The sequence below is a fragment of the Gopherus flavomarginatus genome, chromosome 9, assembly GCF_025201925.1.
Source record: "Gopherus flavomarginatus isolate rGopFla2 chromosome 9, rGopFla2.mat.asm, whole genome shotgun sequence".
NCBI classification, from domain to species: domain Eukaryota; kingdom Metazoa; phylum Chordata; order Testudines; family Testudinidae; genus Gopherus; species Gopherus flavomarginatus.
In genome coordinates this window covers 76,694,494-76,721,307 of record NC_066625.1, presented here as the reverse complement: position 1 = coordinate 76,721,307, position 26,814 = coordinate 76,694,494, and the positions used below count along the sequence as shown (strand labels likewise).

Here is a 26,814-nt window from a genome sequence, read left to right as displayed (position 1 = left end):
CCTAATTCTAGAGGCATTTAAGTGCGTTTCAATGAAACACATTCTCAAAACTTAATGCTTTAACTATAACTTGTGTTTTGGCATAGATAAAATCAAATCAGCTGTGGAAATGTTTAGCAATATATACTGGCTACCATAATAATGTAGGTATTCAAATGTCACAGTATACTATGATACTACTGCAGTTAAACATAGTATATAACTGCTTGAAAGCTAATTTTTCCATGCAAATAACATTCCTAAAATTACATGGGCCAAGGCCTCAGCTGATGTAAACTAGCACAGCACCATTGAAGTCACTGAAGCTATGCCACTTTAAATTAGTAAAGTAGGTTTTACAATTGCTACATTAGAGAGCAGAGCAAATCAAAATAAATCCAAGCAAATCTTTGTTCTTTTAACTAGTCTCATCCCCCACCAAAATCAATTCAGGATAATCAGCTTTGTGGTTTGATAGCCAGGAGTCTATATATAATCTTCATTAAAAAGGAATTTTCTCCCTCATCCTAACCCAGCCGTTCTTTTTTCTTCTTTTAAAAAGTCCTGCTTTTACATTCAGCCTTGTGTCCACGTGTAGAACAGTGGTACTATTGGATTTTTAACTTTTGGTCTAGGTTTTTCCCAAAAGGACCTAGGAGGGTTGGGAAAGATATGGGACAGAGTGAGGTTGTGTTTTCTGTCCTTTGCCACTGTTAGCAGATATTCACACCTCAGCGGCTGGAGATTTATAGAAGGAATCGGCCAAATGGGGTTCTTTTGGAACTTCTAAACTGCACAAAGTCTAAATGAAAACTGTCTGCTCTCCCCATGGTATCTGAGCTGACAGCTGAGCTGCCCCTTTTGTGTCTAGGTTCTTGTAGGGTCACTTGATACTTTTATAGCCAAGTGCCCCCAACAGATGGGAAATCAATGTATGTCTCCTGGCCCAGCAGACACATATTTGTAGATTCTCCCAGTAATCAAGGGTTCAGGAAGGGGGAACAGCCTTCCCCTCAGTAACCATGCAATATACTCCTCTACAGAGGCTCTAGCCAGAAACTGTTAAATGATGCAGAGGCCCCTGCTGCTGAGTCATGCAGAACTCTGGTATTAATTAACCATCTAGCTTACAAGCAGGAGCAGGGCTGAAGGGAGTGGGCTGGAGAGCGGCTTCTGGTTGGTTTGAGGCTGAAGAAGAGGGTAGGCCGACAGATCCACGTTGTCTAATGCAACATGTGGAGGCTCTCTTAGTGTGATTGTAGCTGAGCTGGGAGAGTGCCCCGCAGCTTGCCCTGAGCTCAAAATGTCTTTCATCCAGATAGAAGAGAACTCAAATTTCCCTCTTCAGAACCTTCCCTATGGGGTTTTCTCTACCGAGGAGAAGGTGAGTTATCTGCTGCTTTGTCTTTGTGTTGCAAAGATTGCTGCTGTTGTGGGTGAATCTTTTGCTCTGAAGTTCAGAAGCTATGAATGAGGAGAAAATAATTTTTTTCAAATGCTGTGTGATGATCCCCAGAGGCCAGGGACAGGAAAAGCTTGCCAGGCTGGGAATCCTAGGGGTTAGCTGATTGCACTAAGAAGTTTCAGCATATATACTGTCTTTTTTCTTAATTTAATGATGACCTGAAGGCTGTTTCTTTAAAGAACAGTAATATTTTCTATAAGTACTTTATATGTATGTAATATGGACTTAATATATTTTTTCTGCTTTTGAGTATAAAAGTCTGTATTCATGCCTCTCTGTATGCTATTAAGTTTTCACTTTTTTTTCTTTACCAGCACCATTTTTATCATCTTCTTTATGGCTGAGTTTAACCCTTCCTTCCTCTTCTCTCTCAAAGGCCCATTTTAACTTTTATCCTATATACTACTGATCTTAGTTGTATTGTGAAATGTTCGTTGTAAGCAATATGAATTGATGTATCTGAACGCTAAATTTGATAAAAGAAATCACTGTGTAAAATAATTAGGCTTTCACAGTAGATATTGAGATATAGTTTGGAAGCTTATTTTAATAATAGATTATTAGGGTTGGAAGGGACCTCAGGAGATCATCTTGTCCAACCTCCTGCTCGAAGTTTTATAACCATTAAAACACAAATTATCAATATACACAGTCAATATCCTTAAATAAAATTTTAATAAGCTCTCAAGTGGCATTTTTCTTAGTTTGCCTGTCAGTAAACTTCAACTATTATTGATGAAATATTGTTGTCACTTCCTGTATATACAGTGGAATTGATGTTTACTGACATTTACTGATTAAAAATCTAATCCTTCCAAGCTAAATATCTTTTCAAGTAAGGTTTGTTTTAAACATGATAGTGGACTACAGGGCCACAATTATAATCCTATAAATTAAGGGCCTACCCTTCATTTTTTCCCTAATTAAGATTGGGAGTCAGGAGGTTTGGGTTCTGTTCCTAACCCTGCAATTGACTAGCTGAGTGACTTGGGCAAGTCAAGTCTCTTCTTTATCTTCTATATTAGTGGTTTTCAACCTGTGGTCCATGAACTCCTGGGAGTTCAGACTATGTCTAACATTTCCGAAGGGGTCCACACATCCATTTGAAATTTTGTAGTAGTCTGCAAGTTATATTTAATGTTCCATTCAGTGCATATGTGCAGGGACCACACTGTGGGACTTATATTTTCTGAGACACGGTGGATGAGGTCCTATCTTTTATTGAACCAACTTCTGCTGATGAAAGAGAGAAATTTTCATGCTTACACTGAGCTTTTCTTCAGGTCTGAAGAAGTTGACCTGAAGAAGCTATGACCTCACCCACCTTCTCTCTCATATATCCTGGATCCAGCATAGCTACAGCAACACTTATATTTTCTGTCCATAGAAGAAAAACATGATTAGGGTTTTGAAAGAAGCCTAATTGGGTTAATCCAGGCCTGCACAACTCATAAAGCGACGAGGGCCACATTATTCCAAAGAAAACAGCTGCCCCACCAAAACAACTGTGGGCCAAAAAGGAAGGTTGGGGGTGGGGAGGTGATACTTTATTTTAAATCAACCGGGGGCTCCCAGCTGAAGAGGTGGCTGGGAGCCCTCAGGGTCAAATTAAAGGGCCCGGGGCTCCGGCGGCTGGGGGAACCCGGCAGGGCCAGCTCTAGGTTTTTTGCTGCCCCAAGCAAAAAAAAATTTGACTGCCCCCTGTCTCACCCCTGGGCTCCCCCTTGTACCCCCCTGCTGCCCCAGACCTGGGCTCTCCCCCCACTGACCCACACCCCCTGCTGCCCCAGCTTTGGGCTTCCCCCTTTCCTCCCCACCAGTGCCCTCCCCCCACACCACTGGTGCCCCAGCCTTGAACTGTCCCCCCACACACACACCTCCTGCCACCCCTGCCCTGGGTCACTGGTAATGCTCCCAAAGCGGGTCATTCAGCAGGAATTTTGGATGTGCACAAAACACAGACAGGATTGGTTCCCATATGGTTACAGAACTGCAGTAAAGTGGAACAATTTTCAGCTTGTGTGATTGGAGGATATCTGGATGCATATTATAAGACCGTCCTCCATAAATGAAGAAAAGTTGAGGTGCCTTTATTATTCTTTTGTTCCACTCTTTCTTTCTATGGGGAATTTGCCAATGCAGTATCACTGTCTTCCTTTTAAACAAACAAAAAGGCAATGGCTGTTGAAAATAGCAATTCCAGTCCTAACAAGCATTTCTTGCTCAATTTTATCCTACTTTTTCTACAGCAAGTTACAGTGGTTCAGTATATTTGATTGAGAGAAATGACGTAACAGCTGCCCAAACTGAGCTTGAGCACTCCTGAAGTTTTGAGGTGTTCAAATCTGGAAGGCAGGTGCTGCGGGGTTGGGGCTGTGGGCTCTGCAGGGGAGCATGGCAGCAACGTGTCTGGAGCTGCATGGAGCCAGACACGCTGGTCTGAGTGGCACGGTAAGAGGGCTGGGGGTTGGAGAAGGGGTAGGGAGTTCTGAGGGGCCGTCAAGGGACAGGGAGCGGGGGGGGGTGGATGGGGCGGAGGTTCAGGGGGCAGTCAGGGGACAGGCAGCAGTTGGATAGGCATGGGAGTCCCAGAGGTTTATCAGGGGACAGGTAGGGAGTGGGGTCCTGGGGGAAATTTGGGGGGATCTCAGGAGGGGGCAGTTGGGGACAAGGAGAAGGGAGGCTTAGATAGGGGCTGAGATCCCAAGGGGCAGTTAGGGGCAGGGGTCTCGGGAGGGGGCAATCGGGGGACAAGGAGCAGCAGCATTTAGATAGATGGTGGGATCCTGGGGGGCAGTTAGGGGCAGGGGTCCCAGGAGAGGGGTATCGGGACAAGGACCAGCGGTGTTAGATAGAGGGTGAGGGTCCTGGGGGGCAGTTGTGGCAGGGGTCCGGGGAAGGGGCAATTAGCAGCTGCGGGCCAGGATTCAAAGGGCTCTGGGCTGCCCGCAGCCACGGGGAGCCCTGAGCCCTTTAAATCCCAGCCATGGCTGGGAATCTGCGGGCAGCCCAGCGCCCTCTGACTCCCTGCTGTGGCCGGGATTCAAAGGGCTCTGGGCTGCCCGCAGAGCACCGTGTGCGGAGGATTTAGAATCCCCCCGCGGGCGGCACAGTGAGGCTCCGCAGGCCGCATGTTGTACAGGCCTGGGTTAATCAATGGGAACTGGGTCCCTAACTCTTTTAGACTCCTTTTGAAAATCATACCACATACCTTCAATTTACTGTTCAATGCTGCTGTTTGCAACAGATTACATTCACATGTGCACATTTAGAAATGAAATACAGGAGCCTCTGAAACACCCCCCCACACACACACACACACCACCACACACACCCATAAAAAAGAGAGCTGGCAAGCAGATACCTCTGAAAACGGAGAAGCTGGAGGATTGTCAATGGTTAATGGACATTGCAGAGTCATCGTAATGGTTCTCAGTCAGTCTCTAGCATTGTTTTTACCTATTAGTAGTAGTTTAAAAATGAATTTGAGCATAGTAGAGCCTCAGCTCTAATTATCTGGTGTTTTGCAAAGATAAAAGCTGGATGATGAAACCAAGGGTATGTCTACACTGCAATAAAACACTTGTAGCTGGCCCTTATTAGCTGATTTGGAAGTTTGGACTCTGGGACCTCATGAGTGGGGAAGGGTCCCAGAGCCCAGGCTCCAGCCTGACCCAGCGAACATGAGCCAGCTTAACCCTACGTTGCAAATTTATAGCCCCACAGCCCGAGCCAGCTAACATGGGCCAGCCATGGGTGTTTTACTGCAGTGCTGACGTGCCCTTAATCTGTTCCCATATGTGTGTTTGTGTGTTACTGTCTCATGCACTTTTTCCTTCCCTGGTAACTCATCTTTATTGCACAAATGTCTCAATTTTTTTTAAAAAGATGATTAATATGATTTTTATACCTTTTGGTAATTAATGTCCTATCACAATATTATAATAATCACTCAGTAAAAATAACTGATTTTATTAAGGGCTTCAAGTTACAAATTAGCTTGTTCAGCCCTGATATTTTTCTGGCAGGAGTGCTTGCTGAACAAACATCTAGGATTATTTTTGTGCAAATCAGATTTGGGGTCTTGTTCAAAGAAAAAAGGCTAAAAGCAGTTGTTTTTAAATCTGTACTGGTTTTATTCTGTTTTCTTTGAGACAAAATTGAATATCTGTACTTTTGTTTGGGATGAAACTGGTTACTATGGCTGTATTTCATTTAAATTCACTATTTAAATTCACTAATTTGTAATGCCAAAGCGTCCTTATGATTTCAGCACAGCTGTGCTAGGGAGGATGTGGTCTGTGCCACTGCAAATGTAGCAGTGCAAGTTCTGAACAGAGTTTGTGTAGGTCCTATAAAAACTGTCACAGATGAGCAGGTTTTTGGTTTTTATTTTCATTTCTTTACGCATGGAGGGAACCTTCCACACCAGCCTTTCCTCCTTCCCATGTGGAAGGATGGATCAATGATAAGAGCACTAGCCTGGGACTTGGTTAACTCGGATTCAGTCCCTTGCCCTGCCACAAGCTTCCTTTTGTGACTTGGGCAATCACTTAGCTTCTCTCTGCCTCATCTGTAAACTGGGGATAATAGCACTTCTCTACCTCCCATGGGGTGAGGGGATAAACCCACAAAGATTGTGAGGCCCTCTGATACTATGGTGATTGGGGGGCATATGAGTACCATGGATAGATAGTCGGGGGAAGGGCAATATCCTCCCCTTACCACACCCCTGGAAGGTTGGGGTGGAAGGATGTCCTTCCATCCTCAAAACCTGTGAGGAATTTGCCAAAAAAAAAAAAAAAAGCAGCTTCTCCTGCCTTCTTCCTCCTAGATTTTAAAATCAGCAGCCTTTGTCCATTAATTATAACTATGATAAAGGAGGCACCAATGTAGCTCCTCAGCTCCTGCCCCACTTAAACGCCTTGTACTACATTGTTTTTTCCCCAGAACCCTCATAAGAGCATTATCGGCCACAGGTATCAACATTTTTTTCCCCATTGTAGCCTAGGCACAGAATTGGGGTGGCAGTTGGAGACCAGGTATTGGATCTGAGTGCTATTAAACATCTGTTCAGTGGACCAGCCCTTTCCAAGCATCAGGATGTCTTTGACCAGGTATTTATCATACAGTTTGACAGTGTCCATCTCTACCATGTTTTAAATGGAATGTCATATGAAATTTTAGTGACCCAGGCTCAGATCAAGAGCATTGTGGTAGCTTACAAGTGAGTGCCTGAGTTGCTGGTTTGCCCCTCCCTTTAAAAAAAAATAAAAGGGTGGGGGGGATTGGGACTAATTCACCATTGTGGTGGTCTTGTTTTATGTCAGTGTAACTCTGCTAAATGGAATTACTGGCTTAAAACTGGAGTGTAACAGTGCTGGATTGGCACTGTGTGCACACTGCTGCCCAGATGATTCTGCAGCAATCAGAAGCAGAGTGTTAGATGGTCTAACTATGGCCTCAGTTCAGCAAAGCACAGGCAGGCGTAGGGGGAGGCGCACTTTACTGAATTGGAACCTACATCACTTAGGAATGGAGCCACTCACAAAGAGCACCTGCAATTAAAATTTAAAAATAGTAAAATAAATGAGCTCTCCTAAAGGTTTCTTTCATCTGATTAAGAAGTGCATTCTGGAGTGAAATCCACCTAGTTCAGAGGGCCAGTACCAAGGTTTGTACACAACTCCAGTTCCACTTAAACACCTACATTTCTGGCATCTTCATGAGGAGGAATCTCCAAAAGGAAACAACTTGGATTAAGTGGGATTTAAGTGGTACATAGACCTTGCTGGCTCTCTGCATGGGCATTAATATAATTTATATCTCAGATCACAACTAGTCTTGTCATTGCAAGCTTCCATGGTATTTGAAGATATAGGTGGATGATTATTTTAATTATTAGACTTATTTGGTTTGCAAGAGCACCTAGATGCCTCTCTCACAGACCAGGACCCTATAGTGATAAGTGCTGTAGAAAATCGTAGTCCCTTCCCCAAAGAGATTGCAATCTAAGTATGAGACAAGAGACAACAGATGTATACTGGCTGACGAGTGGGGGAGCACAAAGAAACAGTAAGACCATATTCATGATCATGATAGGCAGGGTCTCTGCACACGGAGCTGCCTGTTACCTCAGGATTAGTAACTTAATCTCAGTACTGGTAACACAGCAGGTACCCCACATGTACAGCAAATGGAGCTGAGAAAACAAATGTTCACTCTCACACATCTCTATCTTTATACTGTATTTTAGCCAGCCCTTAATGACTTCATGGGCTTGGGCCATGAAGCTTGGAAGGAAGCTAGAATGTTTCTCCAAAAGCTACTGTCAGCCAATGAGCCAACACTGAGAGAAAACTCTGAGCTACGGAAAAGGTGAGGCATTCGGGAGCTGGAAGTGACTCAAGAGTAACATTTGTGGTTCCTCGTCACATGTACAAAGCACTTTTATTTGGCTCTTCAGCCTTCTCAGGGTCTGTCTGTATTTGGAGCTGGGGTATTATTCCCAGCTGGAGGAGATTTTTTCCGAAGAGTTGGTGGAGAGGAGCAGAGTGGTTGCTATTATTGTTCAGGCTTGGGAGCTATTGCACACTACTATTAGAAGCTGCTGGAGTGTAAACAGAAGCAATCAGTGCATCACCTAAAGAGGTGTTCTAGCCTCGCTGGCAGAGTGTCCAGTTCCCTGGAGAAGAGTAGTTGAAAGTCACTGCAGTTCCAGTCTTCTCTCCCTTCCTTGATGCTTCATTTAACAGTGGCTCTGTGTAAATATTTAACATAGCTCTGGAGAGATGGATCTGTTGTTGTGTAGCTCTCAAGGCCTTTTGTAAACTCAGAAGGCACAATACAGTATCAACCTGAGGTAAACTTTCATGTGAGTTCCTTGCTGTAATGAAATTGGAGCTGGCTGCATAGATAGATATCCGTATAGTCCCATTCTGGGCCAGCATTAGGGAAAATGGTGCCCTGGGCAAACGCAGGGGCAGCTCCCCGTACGGTGTCCCCTCCCCCCACAGATGGGGAGTGACGGGGGCAGGAAGCGGGGGAAGAAGGCATGCAGAGCTTCATGCAGCTGGGGGAGGGTCCCAGAGGTGGGTCTGACTCAGCCCTGGGTATGGCTGGTGCAGGGGAGGAGGAAATCCTGTCCCTCTCTGCCCTGCCAGGGCTAGCAAGTGGAGCCTAGTGCACCACAGGAGCTCCCAGCCAGGGTTCCCTTAACCCTTCCTCTCCCTGGCTCTGGGCCCAGCGCTTGGGGTTTAAAGGGGCCTTGAGCTGGCTTGCGGGGGGGGAGGGGGAAAGGTGGGAAGAGGGCAGTCGCCCATGTGTGAGGCCAGCCCTGGTCCCATAAATCCCATGCATGCAGCATGAAAGTCAGGATATGTCTACACTGCAATAAAACACCTGCCACTGGCCTATGTCAGCTGACTCAAGATTCGAGGGGGAGGCGGCACTATAAAATTGCAGTCAAGATCCTCCGGGTCCCAGAGCTTGGGCACCAGCCCAAGCCCAAACATCTGCACTGTAATTTACTAGCCCCACAGCCCCAGCCCTGTGAGCCTGTCAGCTGTGGGTGTTTTATTGCGGTGTAGACGTACCCCCGGAGTCCTGAAAGGTTTAGCACTTGTGAGGTCAGAAAACAAGGGTGTCTTAACACCTGGTCTAAGGAGAGACCTTCTGAGCTTTACAGCTGTCAGTAAAGGCTGTTTCTAGGCCTCGTGCAGGAGAGCAACTGAATCTAAAACAAGTGCGATCACACCTTCCATCCAGAAGAGGGCAGTGAGAACACACATACTCACCTGCCAGCGCATCCCAATGGATGCATTTCCTCCCATAGGAAAAGAATGAGATCTCCCAGGCGTGGAACCCTTCCAGTGCTCTATTGTACATTTCCTCACAGGAGCTCGTAGAATCAGTTAACCACTTCAGTGCAATAGCAGCCTGTGCCCTCACTTCATAGACTATGAGCTAGCGCAGAATTGCAGCAAGGCAAGATTTTTTCAGAGCAGATGCCAGAATGTAGTTAGTGCAAAAAGAGACTGAACTTCCTCTAAGCCAGCCCAGGGTAACACCAGTCTTTTTGAGAGTTGTAATCTTTGTTTTGTATTTTTAGAGCATTTGTACCTCAGGCCTCTACTATAATGCACCTTCCAGCTAAAATTGGTAAGTCTCCTGAACTGATATCTACACGATTTGCTTGTATCCACTGAGACTCCCACATGCCCCAGATATTCCGGATGGTCAGATTGTGGCTGTGACAAGGAATGGGTGTAAAGTAGATATTACAGATGTTTAACTGCAGGCGCCATCTCTGATGTCACAAATAAAATGTGTGCCATATTTTAACATAGATGTAAGGTCTCCGGAATCAACTTTTACTAACTTAATCAAATCAAGGTTCCCTAGTGCCACATAATCCCTGAAGTCAGAACTATGTCTGCAAAGGCCCATATGACCCCACTGGCTTAAAGCCCTTTTCTTTAGGCAGATGATTATTTCGACTACAGAACACTGTGTCATGTAACTACAAATAACTTAAGGTTCAGTTATGCCATTTAGATCCTCCCTACCAGAGCAATGTCACAGTTGCCCTAAGAGTGAGCACTGGGCTGAATTTTGCACTGAGGTTGCAGGGTGACTTCTGGAGGTCCTGGGTTTATGGAGGCTGGATGCCTGGGGGACTAGTAGCTCTCATTAGGTTAAGTCTGACAATTCCGGAAAGCACCAGAGCAACCATTTCCATCTATTTCTATAAGGTTGTCTGTCACTATGGAGCACACACATTATGACCTTCAGGTGAAGGAAGAGGCAAGACTTGTATGAGTGTGTGTGTGTTTTTGAGGGATTGATTTTAACAGAGCTGATAAATACAAACCAAGGAAGGGAGATGGAGTGAAATCAGCCTTGTTTCTAACCAATGACCAGTTGAATTTCAAAAACTCTCTCTGCCACTGTGGCCTGCAAGTTCTTCTGCAATACTACCAAGCCCAAACATTCAAACAGGTCAGGCACCAGCAATCATGAGAGTTAAAAAAATAGAATAAAATATTGTGGAGTTCTGTTTATTCGCCTTCTGGGTTTTGAGCCTTTATGGTGCATGTGAGTCAAATTTTAAGCCTTTCTCTGCAACTATAAGGGGAAACCTTTTTTCTTTAAATGAAAACTGTGAGTCTCACATAATCACCTGACTCCAGGAGCTGGGGCTATAACAAAATCGTATGAGACGTGTGATAAAATCACACGAATTGGCACAAGTGTTTCTGTCAGTAACTTTGGAACTGGTGCTAGACTGGGGACCTGAAGCCATGTGTGGGCTCAACAGGTAAGGGTGGAGCCAGGAAGGGGAGGAAAGTCTCTTATCTTTGCTATTCTTCATTCCCACTTGATACATTTTGAGTTCCATCAGGGCGACCAAGGTAATTGAAATGTGAGTCAAACCATTTCCCAAAAAGGGCACCAGGGGGCAGTAGATGCCCTGTTTACAAAATCCTTTCCTTTGTTAGCAGTACTGCATTCTCAATAGCATCAGCAAAATGAAAATGACAATAAAAAATGTTTAAACTGTACAAAGCATGTGGCTTGTTCATATATTTGTAGCTAATGGGTTGAAATGGTGTTTTTTCTTGCTGCTCTTCACTGCAAATTTAAAAAGATGAACAACAGTTTTGTAGTGTGTAACTTTTACCCTCCATGTGCCATTGGCAACCGTCCCCTCTTATAGACTATCTGCATGATTACTACAGTCTTGTGACTGCATGTTTCCAAACTCCTCTACTTCTCTCTCTCTCTCTCTCCATCCTATTCAGGGCAACAGAATGTGGAAAGTTTATGCTCCTTTGTCCTACCAGATAAGGGTCTTTCATACAGTTGATCTATATTTTCTGCTTTTCTTTTTCCCAGGAGACTACACTGACTTCTATTCTTCAAGGGAACATGCTACGAATGTTGGGATCATGTTCAGAGGGAAAGAGAATGCTTTGATGCCTAACTGGTTCGTAGTTCAGTTATTTGTTTTCACATGTCGTGTTTTACGCGTTTTGCAAAGGCCTGTATAACCTTATAGGGAAAAAAAGATTTCTAGTTTGTGTACATATAGCTCTGCTATGGAGCTATGATGATGTATACCACCTGAGGACCTGTCCCCCAGTGTCTGAAATTCCACGTCTCCGTTCCCCACTATGTCTGAGCTGTGTTGAGTTGTTGTAGAAAGGAGCGACTGTGAGGAGTCAGTTGGAAACAGTCTCTGATTCAGAGACTGTTTCATCTGAGAGTTGGTTCTTCGCATATAGCAAGAAACCAATGATTGCTTGTCAGTAAATAAATCTGGATGCACCATTCAGAGGAAAAATATATTCAAAAAAGTGGTTAGATGACAGGGGAAACTTAGTAACTTACTGTAGAGTGCTTGGAGCTTCCACAGTGCATGGTTCTGGTGACTGTAATACAGCATTTAACACACAATCGATGCTTTTGCTTTAACAAGGTTGCACTTACCTGTTGGTTACCATGGCCGTGCATCTTCGGTTGTGGTGTCGGGGACACCAATTCAAAGACCAGTGGGGCAGATGCGACCTGACGATGGTGAGTTCCTGGTCATGCTATTGAAATGCGCTGTTCCTCTTAGCGAGCAGCATGGCATTGGAGTATGTTTGGCCGCCTCTTGTCTTTTCTAGCTTCATTGCTTGTTTATTTTAGCTTCATAATGCACCTTTCTGTCTGTTTAATTCACAGCTAAACCTCCAGTGTTTGGTGCTTGCAAACTTTTGGACATTGAGTTAGAAATGGTAGGATATATTTATTGTATTACAACTTTCCCTTTAATAAAAGAGAGTAAAAGGTTGAGCTTGTCCTGTTATGTTTTCATAACATCAGTTATATACAGTCTTCTAGCACCTCCCTCTGGGTGGTATATTGCCTACAATAGAACTTGCTTCAAAGGGGAGAATTCAATACCTAAGCATTGCATGAGAAAATGCAATTCTAGGCTAACTTTCCTCTCCGGTATCGTTCCAGTTCAAGGGGTATGAAAAACAGTGGCTGCATAATAGGGACTGGTAAGTAGTGTGTATTTTAGTGAGACTGTTGTAGGAAATACCGAATATATTCATTTTCTATTAGCCCATGGCATGCCCCTTAGCGAGTCTCTAAGCTGATAACCTAATCGGCTGTAGCTGCAAAGGTCTAAGCAGAGGTGGCAGAGGGATGTAGAGAAGGGAAGATTCCTTGGTTAGGCAAATAGGAAGCACAGAGTTCACTGCATAAGATTCTGTTACAGGAACTTAGAACCTCTGCACAGGGAGACTTGATCATATTTCTTAATGCGCTAGCTGTAGCTCTGTGCATGTGGCAGCTGCAGTTTAAATGAAAGTCCCTTTTGGCAAATTCAGGCCCTGAGTTTAATGACTGACTCTTATCAGCTCACTGCTATTCAGGTGGTTCAACCCTGCTCTCTCGCATGGGAAAAGGAAAAAGCTGTAACTCTTGTTTCATCTGCACAAGGATATTCCAGTTAAAGTTAAGGCGGAAAGCAAGTAAAATCACATTCTACTCTGTCTGTCTTGTCTTAGCACTACCTGCAGGGGATTTGTCTTGGTGTAAACAAAGGTTTTATTTTCAAACCTTTGACTTGGTTGAAGCATTTTCTTTTCCATTTCAGGCGTTCTTTGTAGGCCCTGGAAACAAGTTTGGGGAACCTATCCCAATAAACGAAGCTCATGAGCACATTTTTGGAATGGTCCTTATGAATGACTGGAGTGGTAATAAGTGTTACTCTGACTCCCTGGGGGAATGCTTTTTGCTGTTACATAATATTGATAGATATTGTATTTGTTTTAAATGATAGAAATATAAACTACTCAGGACACTGAGGGGCCGAGGGTAGTGGGAGTGGAATACAGTCTGCAACTTTCAGGCATTGGTTCAAATCCAGCTCAGGTCAGTAGTGACTAAGAGCTACTGCTAGTGGAGATCATCTAGCTGTCTGTGTGAAATTAGCTGATTTAGGTCTAATTCCTGCTTATCAGGGACATAACCTAAAACATTACCACAGCTGGTGCTCTCAGCAGAGAGTAGCTGTAGATTAGAGGGGAAAGAGTTAGCAATTATAACATATTCCCTAGTGTAGACACAGGTGAACACTTTAGCTCGATTTAACTAATCAAGGTGGACCTTAAGATTTACTTCCATTTAACTAGTTGAAATAAAAGATGTTAACTTGTGTCTAGGCTAGGGAAAAATATTGGCTGGGTTGGAGTTAGCTAACGTGTGTGTTCAGGTTTAGTTAACCTTGGCCTCTCTTTCTAAGCTAGACCTACCCAGAGGACTTTGAACTGTGCTTTTGAGCCCTCCAGATAACTGCTTGAGGTCATGGTTGAGCTATCCTGGGCAAGCAGGTGGTATTTCATTGCTTGTTCTGTGGATGGTGGTGGCTGTTGGTGTGCAGAGCTCTTCATCTGGCTCTCTATCACTGGCCTGGGGTCCATGTAACTCTGAAAATTTCATTATTTTTCATTGATTTTCCTTTTTTTCAGCTCGAGACATTCAGAAGTGGGAATATGTTCCACTTGGTCCATTTCTGGGCAAGAGCTTTGGCACAACCATCTCTCCATGGGTTGTTACTATGGAAGCTCTCATGCCATTTGTGTTGCCAAACCCCGTCCAGGTTAGCAAGAGAACGGCTGGGTCACAAGAAATTATTTGAGTGCAAATAGAATGGGGGTCTCTAGGTTCTGAGAACAGAAACGCTTGGTTGTACCAGCACCTTTCTACTGGCTTCAAGGTTTGATCCTGCCTCCAAGATGTGGGATGACATCCTGGCCCCACTGAAACCAATGGGAAAATGCCCATTGTCTTCAGTCAGGCTAGGTTTTCAGTCATGGTGCGTATGGCTGCATAGCTTTGAGAACCCAAGTGCTTACAATAAATGGTAGGGGTGATGGACTCTAGCCAAAATGTTCTGATCAAGAGGCAAACCTGCCCATAGTTTGAGGGTATTTGATTCAATGGTATGTAGCCATTTAATTAGACTTAATACAGTGAAGAGAGTTTACAAGTCACTCTTCTGTGTGTGAACTAAACAGCTGAAGTCTGAAACTGCAAGCCTTCTGCAAGCTTTGAGTACACACAGTGTGCCAATCAGGACAAAGGTGCACTAAAATTCTATTTGGTTGGGTTTAACAACCATGTGAAAAATCAAGAGTGCTTTTGGAGGCCAAGAGAAAAAGTGCATTTGATTAAATGAATATCTTGGTAGTGGTATAAACATTTGTGACAGAATTGTGTGTATGAAACAGTAGCTTAGGCAATTATTCATGAAGGCAAGGGGACTGGAAAAATGCGTGCCCTGAGAAAGGAACACATGGTACTCAGCAGAGCCTTGTGAAGAGAGCTGTTACAAAATGTCCCAAGATATGTGCTAGTCTTTTCTCTTTCTTTTTGGCCTTCAGGCTGTAATGCCTGTTATATGCTTTCAGGTTCCCAAGCCACTGCCATACCTCTGTGATGAAGCGCCCTATACTTTTGACATAAATCTCTTTGTCGCTATCAAAGGTACAGTAAATGATTTGTGGAGTTAGTGATGTACAATCCGCCATAAGTTTCAGACATTTGTTCCATCAATTCTACGATCCTGATTTCTGCATAGGGCAATACTTGCTGAGTCAGAGAAAGGTAAAAAAGCTCATAATGTGCCTACTCGTTAGCGCAGGGCTGTGCTATGGGAAACAGTCCCCTTGCGGTGGCTGCATATGACCATTTCACAACCTTAAAAAAAATCTACGATAATTCTTTATGTTCCGATAGCTCTTGGACACCCAAGCGGGCTCAGAGCTCCACTGTGCTGGTGTTCTGTGGAAACAGAGTAAAAGACACAGTCCCAACTCCAATAACTTTGCAGTCTAATTAAAACAAGATGCGGCAAGTGGGTGGTAACGAATAATCAGAAGGAACAGACAGAGGGAAGACCAGGGAAAGAGTACTAAGAATGTGTGTTTTACTAGAGGTGAAAGATGACTGACTTCATTGGGACTTGTAGAGTAAGGTATGTCCCAAAATGAGTATAGGGATCCGAACACAATCCTCTGATGCTGTGCTTTAATGTGTGGGACTATCATGGTCTTACTGTTGAATGTGTGTCAGTAGAAGAGGAGCTCAGCACCCTAAAACCCAGTTAGGCCAGCAAGGGGGTGCAGGAGATTGTGTATCTTCCGTCTCTTGACTTTCAATCCCCAACACATCCCCTTCACGGCTGCAGTTCGTGGCCTCTTGGGATGATGCAGCAAAAGTTTGATACAGTGAGTCAAAGAGAGAACTGGGTTGGGCCAGTGGTTGACACTACCTTGTACTATGGAGTCTCAGACTCAATTTCTTGCTCTGCCACAGTTTTCCCATGCGATCTTGGACATGTCACTTAGTCTCTCTGTGCCATTGTAAAATGGGAATGATATTCTACTGATGGGGTCCATATGAGGACTTTACCTTAACATGATTCTAGCTTAAGTATCATGCAAATGAAAATAGCAAAGGAGATTTTCCTTTTAATAATGCTATGTATTTCTGTAGATCCTACCATTAGTACAAAATAAGCCTTGCAACTCCCCTGTAAGATAGGGAAATAATATCTCCATTTTATGGTGAGGGAATCGGAGGTACAAGAGATTACGTGACTTAGTCATAGGAGAAGTCTGTGGCAGAGCAGGGGATAGAAACCAGATTGTTTGTTTGACTTGTACTTCCTCCCCTTGCAGCCCTTCATACCAGGACAGAGCATGTCATGGCTTATTCTCTACTGAGCCTGGCAATGGTAATGTAAGCCTCTGTCCAGCCATAAAATGAAAACGCCATAGACCTCTTCACCGATTGCTTTTTTCCCCCTCTCCCTTTAGGAGAAGGAATGAGCACCCCAGCCACAATATGCAAATCAAACTTCAAGGTAACTTTTGTTTTCCCCCTTATTATCTCCTGTGTCCCTATTGTAATTTTCCATGCCCCGCCCCCAACATCTAGCCGCCTTAAGGTATGTCTACACTGCAGTAGAAGACCCGTGGCTGGCCCGGGTCAGCTGAGTTGGACTGCGGGGCTATAAAATTGCAATGTAGACATTTGGGCTCAGGCTGGTGCCTAGGCTCAGAGACCCTGTGAGGGGGCGTGGTCACAGAGCCTGGGCTCCATCCCAAGTCTGAACATCTACGTATAATTGTATAGCCCAAGTCAGCTGATCGGACCAACCGCAGGTCTTTTATTGCACGTAGACATACGCTTAAGGTCAACACCTGGAATTCTGTGAAGGTCACTTTTTTATACTTACCTGTGGGCTTTTCTCATCGATCTTTGAACTTCATTTAAAACCCTCCTCACTAGGTTAGCGAGTCAGTGTCTAAAAAGGCTCTTCCCCTTGAAAGTCATATTAGTAACGTGACTGATGTCTGTGCTGTACTGCCAGGTACCTGCACTGCTGACGGCCAGCTACCCTTCAACAATTATTAGGACTGGTCGACTTGTTACATTGCACAGAAATTTCTGACTCTGGTAGCCACAAATTGCCATTAACCCCAACATTAATGCCACGCCTTCAGGTGCTAAAATCTTTCTACACAGGATTCCACTGACATGTGCTTATTCCTGGTGAAGGGTCAAATACTCATATAGAGTGGGCCTGACTGAAAGTCCGTTATGTCATTGGAAAGGTTCCCATTCATTCCACTGAGCTTTGGACCAGGCCAGTTGGGGTACTAATGTGCTGTATGTTCTGAAAGCAGGGTTACAATAGTTGCGTCTCATCTCTTCAAACATAAACTATTTGTGTTCAGGCCATACATCTGGAGACCAATCAATGAGCCAGAGGATCAATTTAAAGTAATTACAAATGTTCCATTTAGGCTGCTGAAGGCTCCTGATTAGATAAGGATGTCATTCTTGTGGGCTAATGTTTAACAGTATGATCCAGAAAGAATGAAATGCATTTTGTACAGACTAGTGACATCTGTGCGTTATGTTTGTCCTTCACTTTCCCCTTTTTCCAGTACATGTACTGGACCATGAAACAGCAGCTGGCTCATCACTCCATCAATGGATGCAACCTCAGACCTGGAGATCTCCTGGCATCTGGAACAATCAGTGGACCTGTAAGCATTTAACTAACAGCTGTCGCTAGTAACGAAGTACTCAGCAATTAGAAACTGATCAGATGTTATCCTGGCCTTAAATCCACTTTGTTTTACCATGGACGTCTTTTCGTAGTTCTTCCTCAGTCTTTTTGGAGTACATATTTTTTTAAGCCTTCCTACTGTCAGTATCCATAAAAGTCTGTTGTGGTATTTTAGAGGCAACAATATTCATGCACAAAGGTATCCACAAAAGTAGCCCAATCCTGCTGAGAGTTACAGTTACTATCTCATTGTTAAAAACAAACCCCACAGCAACAGTATGTTAAGATCGATGGAGGACAACCTCTAGAGCGGTGGTTTTCAAACTGGGGGAATGGAAGGCACCAGGCCATTAAAAGTCCCATCGGCAGTGCTGCCGGGCTAAGGCAGGCTGGTCCCTACCTGTTCCAACACCGCACTGTGTCCCGGAAGCGGCCAGCAGCAGGTCCGGCTCCTAGGCAGGGGGACTATAGGGCTCCACGCTGCCCCTGCCCCTGCCCTAAGCACCGGCCTAGGAGCCAGACCTGCTACTGGCTGCTTCCGGGGCGCAGTGCGGTCTGTGATGCCAGGACAGGTGGGAAGCCTGTCTCTGCACCCCAGCTGCACCGCTGACTGGGAACCACTGGAAGTGAGCCCCCTCCCGCACCCCAAACCCTTCATCTGTGACCCCAGAGCCTGCACCCAGAACCCTGACCCCCTCCCGCACCCTCAGCCCCTCCCACACCCCCAAACCCCTCATCCATAGCTCCATTGGGTCACAGGTATCAACAATTTTCTTAAACTGGGTCACCAGAAATAGAGTTTGAAAACCACTGCTCTAGATAATATAAGTGTTACTGTTGTTCAAAGTGTTAACACTTCCAAATCTCTCAGTTCCGTATGACCCTCGTTTCATAGTCCATTCTTTTAATTTATACTGCACTGTTGTTGCACTGTACTTAGAAAATGCAAAATCCATTTTCTCCAATGTATTTTTTGGGGATTCACAGAGCTCTGTCTCCTGACCAGCACATTGCTGGACATTGTTCAGTGGTGGACCGAGATGTGATGTGGTGTTTTCTTTCCTCTTGCTGAAATAGAAAATAAGGACAAGTTAAGATTTCATAACCTGGTGTCCAATAGCCTATAAAGTCATTGGGAGACTTTCCACTGGGAAATGTCAGTGGGGGTTGGGTCTTGCTCCTAGTCACCTAGTGCGTTGCCCTCTGTCCTTCTATAAGGCTCCAGTAGCAAGCCAGCGTAATAAAGCACATACACCATCCTGCTAGGGTGTACACGCACGTACAAGTGAAGTGCTAGAGAGAAGGAAAAAGCACATCATGCTGCAGATTTACATTAAAATCCTTTAAACATTTAACAATACGTAGCATTCCTCTGCACAATGGAATGTGAATGGGACTCTGAAATGTAGCAACAGACAGATACTTGAGAGGCAGAAATACTGCCCTAGATTTGTCTCCATACTTCCTTGAACAGGATCCAATTTTTCCGTATAGTGCCCATTACTAAAGCTAATGATACCAAAGAGAAGATTGCTTTAGGCAGTTGTGGCCTCCAGCAAGTAAGGAGTTAAAAACCAAAGACAGGCGAGTAAGCTAGCACATCAATGAACCGGATCAGTGACTGTTACTGGCAAGGTTCCATTGCACAGAATCCAACAATGTATTTGTTTTCTCACTCCCAGCAGCAGGGGGTCGGGGGTTAATGGTAGTACAGACATGTGGAATGGCTTTACAATTCTGTTACTAACTTGTGCTTTGAAGGATCCGGAGAACTTTGGCTCCATGCTGGAGATGTCATGGAAGGGAACAAAAGTAATTGACCTCGGGAATGGACATTCTCGTAAATTCCTGCAGGATGGGGATGAAGTCATTATAACAGGTAACAACAAAAGGATTAAGGATGTGTTCTCTTGGTACTGTGAGCTGGCTTAGAACCATGGTGTGTGGCCCATAGTTGTTTTATATACAGAAACTCCTCACTTAGTCATCCCGGTTAATGTTGTTTCAATGTTAAGTTCCTGATCAATTAAGGAACATGCTTGTTTAAAGTTGTGAAATGCTCCCTTTGGCAGCCACCTGTTTTGTCCACTGCTTGCAGGAAGAGCAGCCCATTGCAGCTAGCTGGTGGGTGGTTGGAACCAAGATGGACCAGCAGCCCCCACATCAGCTCCCTGCTCCCCTAAGTTCCCTGTGCAGCAGCTGTCCCTCCCTCCACTGCCATGTGCTGCTCCTGCCCTCTGCCTTGGAGCTGCCCCCAGAGACTCCTGCTTGCTGTATGGGGGAAGGGAGGAAAAAGGGGGGCTAAAGTCAAGGTGTCTCCCCCTCCCCCCCTGCTCCTGCACCATAGAGCTGGGGGGAGGAGGGGACACAATGGAGGGAAGGAGCTTCTAGACAGTAGCTGCTGTCTCAGGTCTCACAAGCTGATTTAATTAACAAGGCAGTGTACTTAAGCCTAGGGTCAGCTGCTTAAAGGGAAAATTTGCATTTTTTTCCTCTCACACACAGGGTGTGTGTCTGTCTGCCATCCCTCCTTTCCTGCTGCCTTGTAGAGTATTGTGAGAGTTAACCGTTGAGGGGTCAGTCAATTGCTAGTTCATTTAGCAGTAAGGCATTCCCTGGGAAATATCCCACCCTCTGACTCTTCCACCTCAACCAGGCTTCACAATCATCATCATTGTGCACCAGTATTAAATTGTTTGTTTAAAACTTTGTGTGTGTGTGTGTGTGTGTGTGTGTGTGTGTGTGTGTAGTCTTTTGTCTGGTGAAAAAATTTCCCTAGTGCCTAACCCCCTCATTTTACATTAATTCTTATGGGGAAATTGGGTTCACTCAGATTTAGGCTAAATTTGTTGCCCCAATTATCACAACAGGTGCTGTCATGGTATAACCCCCCCACTCTGAACCTTAGCGTCCAAAAGATGGGGTACCAGCATGAATTCCTCTAAGCTTAATCACCAGCTTAGAACCTGTAGCGCTGCCACCAACCAGGAATTCCAGTGCCTGGTACACTCTGGTCCCCCCAAAACCTTGCCCGGGGACCCCCAAGACCCAGACCCTCTGGATCTTAACACAAGGAAAGTAAACCCTTTCCCTCACCGTTGCCCCTCCCAGGCTTCCCCTCCCTGGGTTACCCTGGAAGATCACTGTGATTCAAACTCCTTGAATCACAAAACAGAGAGGACAATTCACCTTCCTCCCTCCTCCTCTTTCCCCCTCCCAGACTCTTCCTGAGAGAAAGTAATCCTGGCACAGAGAGAAATCAGCCTCTCTCCCTCTTCCCTCCTTTCTCCCCACCAATTCCCTGGTGGATCCAGACCCAGTCCCCTGGGGTCTCACCAGAATAAAAAAACAACAGTCAGATTCTTAAACAAGAAAAGCTTTTAAGTAAAGAAAGGAAAAACAGTAAAAATTATCTTTGTAAATTTAAAATGGAATAGGAACAGGGTCTTTCAGCTATAGACACTGGGAATACCCTCCCAGCCTAAGTATACAAGTACAAATTAAAATCTTTTCAGCAAAATACCAATTTGAACTCCTTCCAGCCAAATACACATTTGAACTTCTTTCAACCAAATACACATTTGCAAATAAAGAAAACAACCATAAGCCTAACTCGCTTTATCTACCTAGTACTCACTAGTCTGAACTATAAGAGCCTGTATCAGGGAGATTGGAGAGAAACCTGGTTGCACGTCTGGTCCCTCTGAGCCTCCAGAAGGAACAACAACCAAAACTAACAGCACACACAAAAACTTCCCTCCTTCAAGATTTGAAAGTATCCTGTCGCCTGATTGGTCCTTTGGTCAGGTGACAGCCAGGCTTACTGAACTTGTTAACCCTTTATAGTCAAAGAGATATAAAGTACTTCTGTGCTATTAACTTTTCTTATCTGTTTATGACAGGTGCCAACTGAATTTCAATAGAATTGGAGTGCCTGTCTCCCTTAGGCGCCTCTGAAACTCCCAGCCAAAGCCTGCATGCCCTTGAGCCATTTGTCCTGGCTGCAGGATCCAAACCCAGAATCCTAGATCTAAACTCTTTTGAATATGGGAGAGGGGGTTTCAATTCAAATTCCTGATCCAAACCCAACTCCTGTGTCTTTTTAGTTCAAGGTCAGATTCAGAACCAGAAATTACATTTTTCCTCCTACTTCTGATATGGGCAAAGCCATTCTTGTGAGATTGTTTTTGCCCAAGTTTGCAGCCATCTCCTCAGTTCTTCTGCTGGCCGTTTTAGAGAACTGTTTGTGAAATTCTTCACATCAACAAATCTCACTAGCCAGAAACCACCACTGACCTGAACAGTTTCTTTGATTCCCCACCCACAACCATTCTTACACATATACTAAGTGGAGTAGCCCACAGGATTTGCACAGACAATGAAGCTGCCAAAGTGATAGGAAGAATTCAATTAATGTGACTTGAACAGGAGAAAACAATTATGACTAAGTCATGGAAGCTGGTACGTATGTCTGGTGAGAGGAACATTGTTTGGGAAACGTGCAAGGACTGTCATAGAGGGGAAATACCTACAACACAGAGGCAAAACTAGGGTGCCTTCCCCAGCTGGGTATCTCTGCAATTAGGGAATGAGCACAAGAAAATAATTCTAGCCAAGTGAAGGAGCATCAGTGCAAGGTTTGAGTATGGAGCTAAACAAACACTGCAGGGGCACTTCAAAGAGAGCACAGAAATAAATGAGGTGGCAAGATCCAGCACACAGTGGTGCATGCACATCAGTACAGCCCATTACCCCCTTCGAAAGCATCAATAAGATTAACCACTCTGACATCACAAGAGCAGGCCCTGTAATAGATCCCCTGAACTGAGAACAGGAATTACTGAAACTGACAACAGCTGCAATAAATGAGCTGAGATATCCAGAGGGGTAATGGTGACAGTATGATGGACAAGAAGGCAATGAAGATTTCCATGCAGAGATGGACGTGGAGCCTCACCATGTACTTGCTTCTCTGTGGGTCTGTTGAGAGAGCACATACATGATGGTGTAGAGGCTGTGGAATTTACAGTTGCACTGGAGTGACCTCTGCACACAAGTGGTGTAAATGAGGTGAATGAAGTGCAGATCCTGTAGTAGTTACGTTTCAGAACTGCGTCTTGCTTTTTAAATCACTGTTGCAGCTGCTCCCACTGTCACTCCCCACCACCTGCTAATAGGCAGACTCCCCTTGTCTGAGGTTACCATATGTCCTGGATTTCAGAACATTGCCTCTTTTTGCAGCCTCCATCCTCTGTCCTGGCGGATTTTTTCAAACAAGAAGAAATGTCCTTGGTTTTTACTTCTTAGAAGAATGTGGAACAAAGAGGAGCATTTCCCCATCTCTTCCATCTCAATATGCACTGTGCATTGTGTGATGTGAAACAGCTACCACTTAATGAGATTATTCTTTATTGACACAGATTCTGCCACTTAAGACAAGTCAGCTAGATCAGAAAAGTTCAAATTTCAGTGCTTGGACACTCAAACCACATTCAGGCACTGGAATTAGTAGCCTGATTTTCAGATACTGAGTGTCTCAGATTGGTGCTCCAGTTCCCTAAAGCAGTGGTTCCCAAACTTGGGACGTCGCTTGTGTAGGGAAAGCCCCTGGTGGGCTGGGCCGGTTTGTTTACCTGCCGTGTCCACAGGTCTGGCTGATCACTGCTCCCACTGACAGCAGTTCCCTGCTCCAAGCCAATTAAGTAAAAAAAATGAAATTCAATAAGAACAAATGCAAAGTACTCCATTTAGGAGGGAACAATCAGTTGCACACATACAAAATGGGAATACTGCGGAAAGGGATCTGGGGGTCATAGTGGGCCACAAACTAAATGAGTCAACAGTGTAACACTGTTGCAAAAAAAGCAGACACCCTTCTGGGACATCTTAGCAGGCGTGTTGTAAGCAAGACACAAGTAATTCTTCTGCTCTACTCTGTGCCGATTAGGCCTCAACCCGAGTATTGTCCAGTTCTGGGCACCACATTTTAAGGAAGGATGTGGACAAATTGGAGCGAGTCCAGAGAAGAGTGGGAAAAAATGATTAAAGGTCTAGAAAACATGACTGATGAGAGAAGATTGAAAAAATTGGGTTTATTCAGTCTGGAAAAGAGAAGACTGAGAGGGAACATAAGTTTTCAAGTACATAAAAGGTTGTTATAAGGAGGAGGGAGAAGAATTCTTTTTCTTAACTTCTGAGGATAGGACAAGAAACAATGGGCTTTAATTGCAGCAAGGGAGGATAAGGTAGGACATTAAGAAAAACTTCCTGTGAGGGTGGTTAAGCGCTTGAATAAATTGCCTAGGGAGGTTGTAGAATCTCCATCATTGGGGATTTTTAAGAGCAGGTTGAACAAACACCTGTCAGGCATGGTTTAGATATTTAGTCCTGCCACAAGTGCAGGGGACTGGATTAGATGACCCCTCTTGGTCCCTTCCAGTCCTATGATTCTATGGAGATTGGAAGAGCACAAAGGTGGCTTTTCCCATTGTCCCTCTGGGCTGCAAGTTCTGTGAGCCTAGCTCAAGGGAGAGTGGCCACATGACTAAACAACATTTGGACTACACAGGCTGGTTGATAGGTGTAGCACAACTCACCCACTGCTAACATGAGTTGTAGCCTGTAGCTGCATTCCCACTGCATTGCTAGCTTAAGTGTCAGCAGCACTCAAGCTTCAGTCCACTCCCCATCACCCCAATGGACCAGCTAGTTCTCATTTAAAGCATCACTTTACCTGAGCTAGAGATTTTTGTGTGTAGACAGGAGTCAGGTTAGGGGTAACATTGAGTTATCCCTTGAGCTAACAATGCAGTAAAGACAAGCCCTCAGTAAGAAGATACAAATTATGTGAATAACATTAACTCTTTCTCTGTTAATAGAAATTCAGGGACAGATGAATCACTGGAACTGCTGTACCATTTAGTTACATGCAGGGAAGAAAATATCTTTCATCATTTTTGAAGAATCCATCTTTTAACAATGAAATTGCTCCTTAAAATAAACTGTTCACAGGACATGTTGTATCACTGTTGTCGTTCCCTTCACTAAACATTATCAGCTGAGGTCTACAGTAATTCTGTCTGTTGCTTCATCTCAGAATAACCATTTTCAGATATGCCTGAAGCATACAGGCTGAAATGCCTTCAGCTGACTTTCCTTTCCTGCTCTCCGCAAGCTGAACTAATGGATTGCTCTTTCTGAATACATACAGCACATGGCAGAATGAACCAGTACTAAGGGGGCACTTCCAGCACCCACATACTCAGGATTGGAATTAAAAAAAATGTAGGATAGCAGGTCAGAATGTCAACTCTCACAGCTCTCATGAATATTGAGAGGTCAAATCGTTCTGTAGTTACAGATGTAATCAATGACCGGCAACATTGACAGCAGTCATAGACTTTCATTATCTGTTTATATAACTGAGCATAGCCGGATACCTTGGACCAGATCCTCAGCTGGTGTCAATGGAACTGTGCCAATACAGTTTAATGGATCTGACCATTAGTTTTTTTTGGGTTTTTTAGTTGTAGCTGCCCCATTGATGGTCTGGAAAGCTAAGGATTCTCCTAAGGCTGCTCTAAGCTATGCCAGGGACCAGGCTAGCATAGAACCGAGACCCACAAATATTGCCTTACAGCCCCATCCCCACAGTGGTATCCAGTATGTATTGGCCTGATCAAAAGCCCCTCAATGTCAATGGGAAAGTTTGGATCAATGGGGTTTGGATCACCCCACTGAGCACAGCTAAGAAGCTAGGCCTACATCAGTGTATTTACATTCATTTCAGGTCCTTTCATGTTGGTACTGCAGTTTGTACTATTTTTATTTTATTTTATTTTTTACTTGTAAAAATCCGTTAGGTGCCCCTCTGGTGACTCTCTTCCTCTCCCTATTACAGGTTACTGCCAGGGAAATGGGTACCGCGTGGGGTTTGGCCAATGTTCAGGAAAAGTGCTTCCAGCCATCTCTGCTCCGTGATTACCTGCACAAGGTGACTTTCCAGGAAGGAAAGAAGTCTAGCCACGTTCCTGATGTAACCGTTCTCTGACATAAAGAAATTAAAATCCATGTTCGCGTGTGCACGCATTCAGTTTTAAAATCAGTATTTTTGGTATAAATGATTGGAGTTTCCCGAGTATGTTAACTGTTATCAATAAATATCTTAATGATGCAGTTGCCTTCCGTGTCGTCATCGTCTTATGACTGTAATACTGTCCTGGTTAAGTCCCCATAGATGTAAGTAGAGTCCTCATACACAGTTCATTAGTAGTGGGCATTCTGAGCTGGGGCACCCTGATTTTCTCCAAGTACCTTGACAGATGTAAACACCAATGAGTCAGAGGAGGAGCTTTGCATGGTACAAGACAAGAGCAGATGGATTATATTAGCAAAGAAAAATGTAGACCGAACATTTTGAACCATGAATGGGGTGGGTTCTTGTAGAATAACCTTCTGTGGGAAGTGGGGAACACCTTACTGTTGAGACACTTAAAAGCACTACAGCAAGCAAGGAAAATAAGGGAATCTTTGCATCAGTCTTCACCACAGAGAATAATTGGGAGATACCTGCCCCAGAGTTACTCTTGCAGGCAATACAGGGGAGATAGTACTAGGGACTGAGGTGTTGCCTAGATTGATAGCTTGAATGCCAAAGAGTCACCAGGATGGGATGGTAAATTCTTTAAGAGTTCCTGGATTAAAGAATTAAGTGGATGAACTGCTGGCAGAAATACAGGCAGAGAGTCTCCCCACCTCTACACCTTATACACTGCTCTAGCACTGAGTAGGGGCTGTACAGCTGTCCCAGGAGAGAATCACTCTGGTGTAGGTGGTGAGCTGGGAGCAGTAGGGAACGTGTCCATAGTGTATACTGCCATGGACACTGGGCTGCAGAGCAGTTCACAGGCAGCCTTCATGAGGCTGCCATAAATGAAAACTGCCCCCAGGGCTGCTCCCAAAACCCAGACATAAAAGTGATCTCAGGCTGCACGTCCCAGAAGCTCAGCACAGAATCAGACCCACATGATTTACCGTTTAAATCAGCAGTTCTAGTAGAGACCTAGAGCTCAGCCAGTGTCATGCTGATTATTTTTTTAATTGCTAAGGTTGATCCTAGGAATTACAGACCAATACGCTTTGCTTCAGTAGCAGGTAAATTAGCTGAAAAACAATTACAGCTAGGTTTAAAATCCTTAACTGAGTCTGAAGTAATATGGCAATGAACCAG

The 26,814-nt window shown here is 44.5% G+C and overlaps 1 protein-coding gene across 1 annotated transcript; it reads left to right on the top strand.

Annotated features, from left to right (window-relative positions):
• Positions 1–1,144: 1,144 nt before the first annotated feature.
• FAH (fumarylacetoacetate hydrolase) lies at positions 1,145–25,715 on the top strand. Its single transcript, XM_050967823.1, has 14 exons — positions 1,145–1,363; positions 6,451–6,561; positions 7,701–7,822; positions 9,555–9,604; positions 11,342–11,432; positions 11,925–12,022; positions 12,173–12,225; positions 13,098–13,197; positions 13,972–14,102; positions 14,914–14,989; positions 16,324–16,370; positions 17,461–17,562; positions 19,347–19,464; positions 25,486–25,715. The coding sequence occupies exons 1-14, from the start codon at positions 1,283–1,285 to the stop codon at positions 25,563–25,565; spliced, it is 1,260 nt and encodes a 419-aa protein (XP_050823780.1). The 5' UTR covers positions 1,145–1,282; the 3' UTR covers positions 25,566–25,715.
• Positions 25,716–26,814: the final 1,099 nt, after the last annotated feature.

Excerpts from the sequence above, each read along its gene's own strand:
- FAH (XM_050967823.1), top strand. The coding sequence starts at position 1,283 with ATGTCTTTCATCCAGATAGAAGAGAACTCAAATTTCCCTCTTCAGAAC. Across the intron at positions 11,433-11,924 it reads AATGCTTTGATGCCTAACTG|GTTGCACTTACCTGTTGGTT; the intron begins GTTCGTAGTTCA and ends TGCTTTAACAAG. Across the intron at positions 12,023-12,172 it reads GCAGATGCGACCTGACGATG|CTAAACCTCCAGTGTTTGGT; the intron begins GTGAGTTCCTGG and ends TTTAATTCACAG.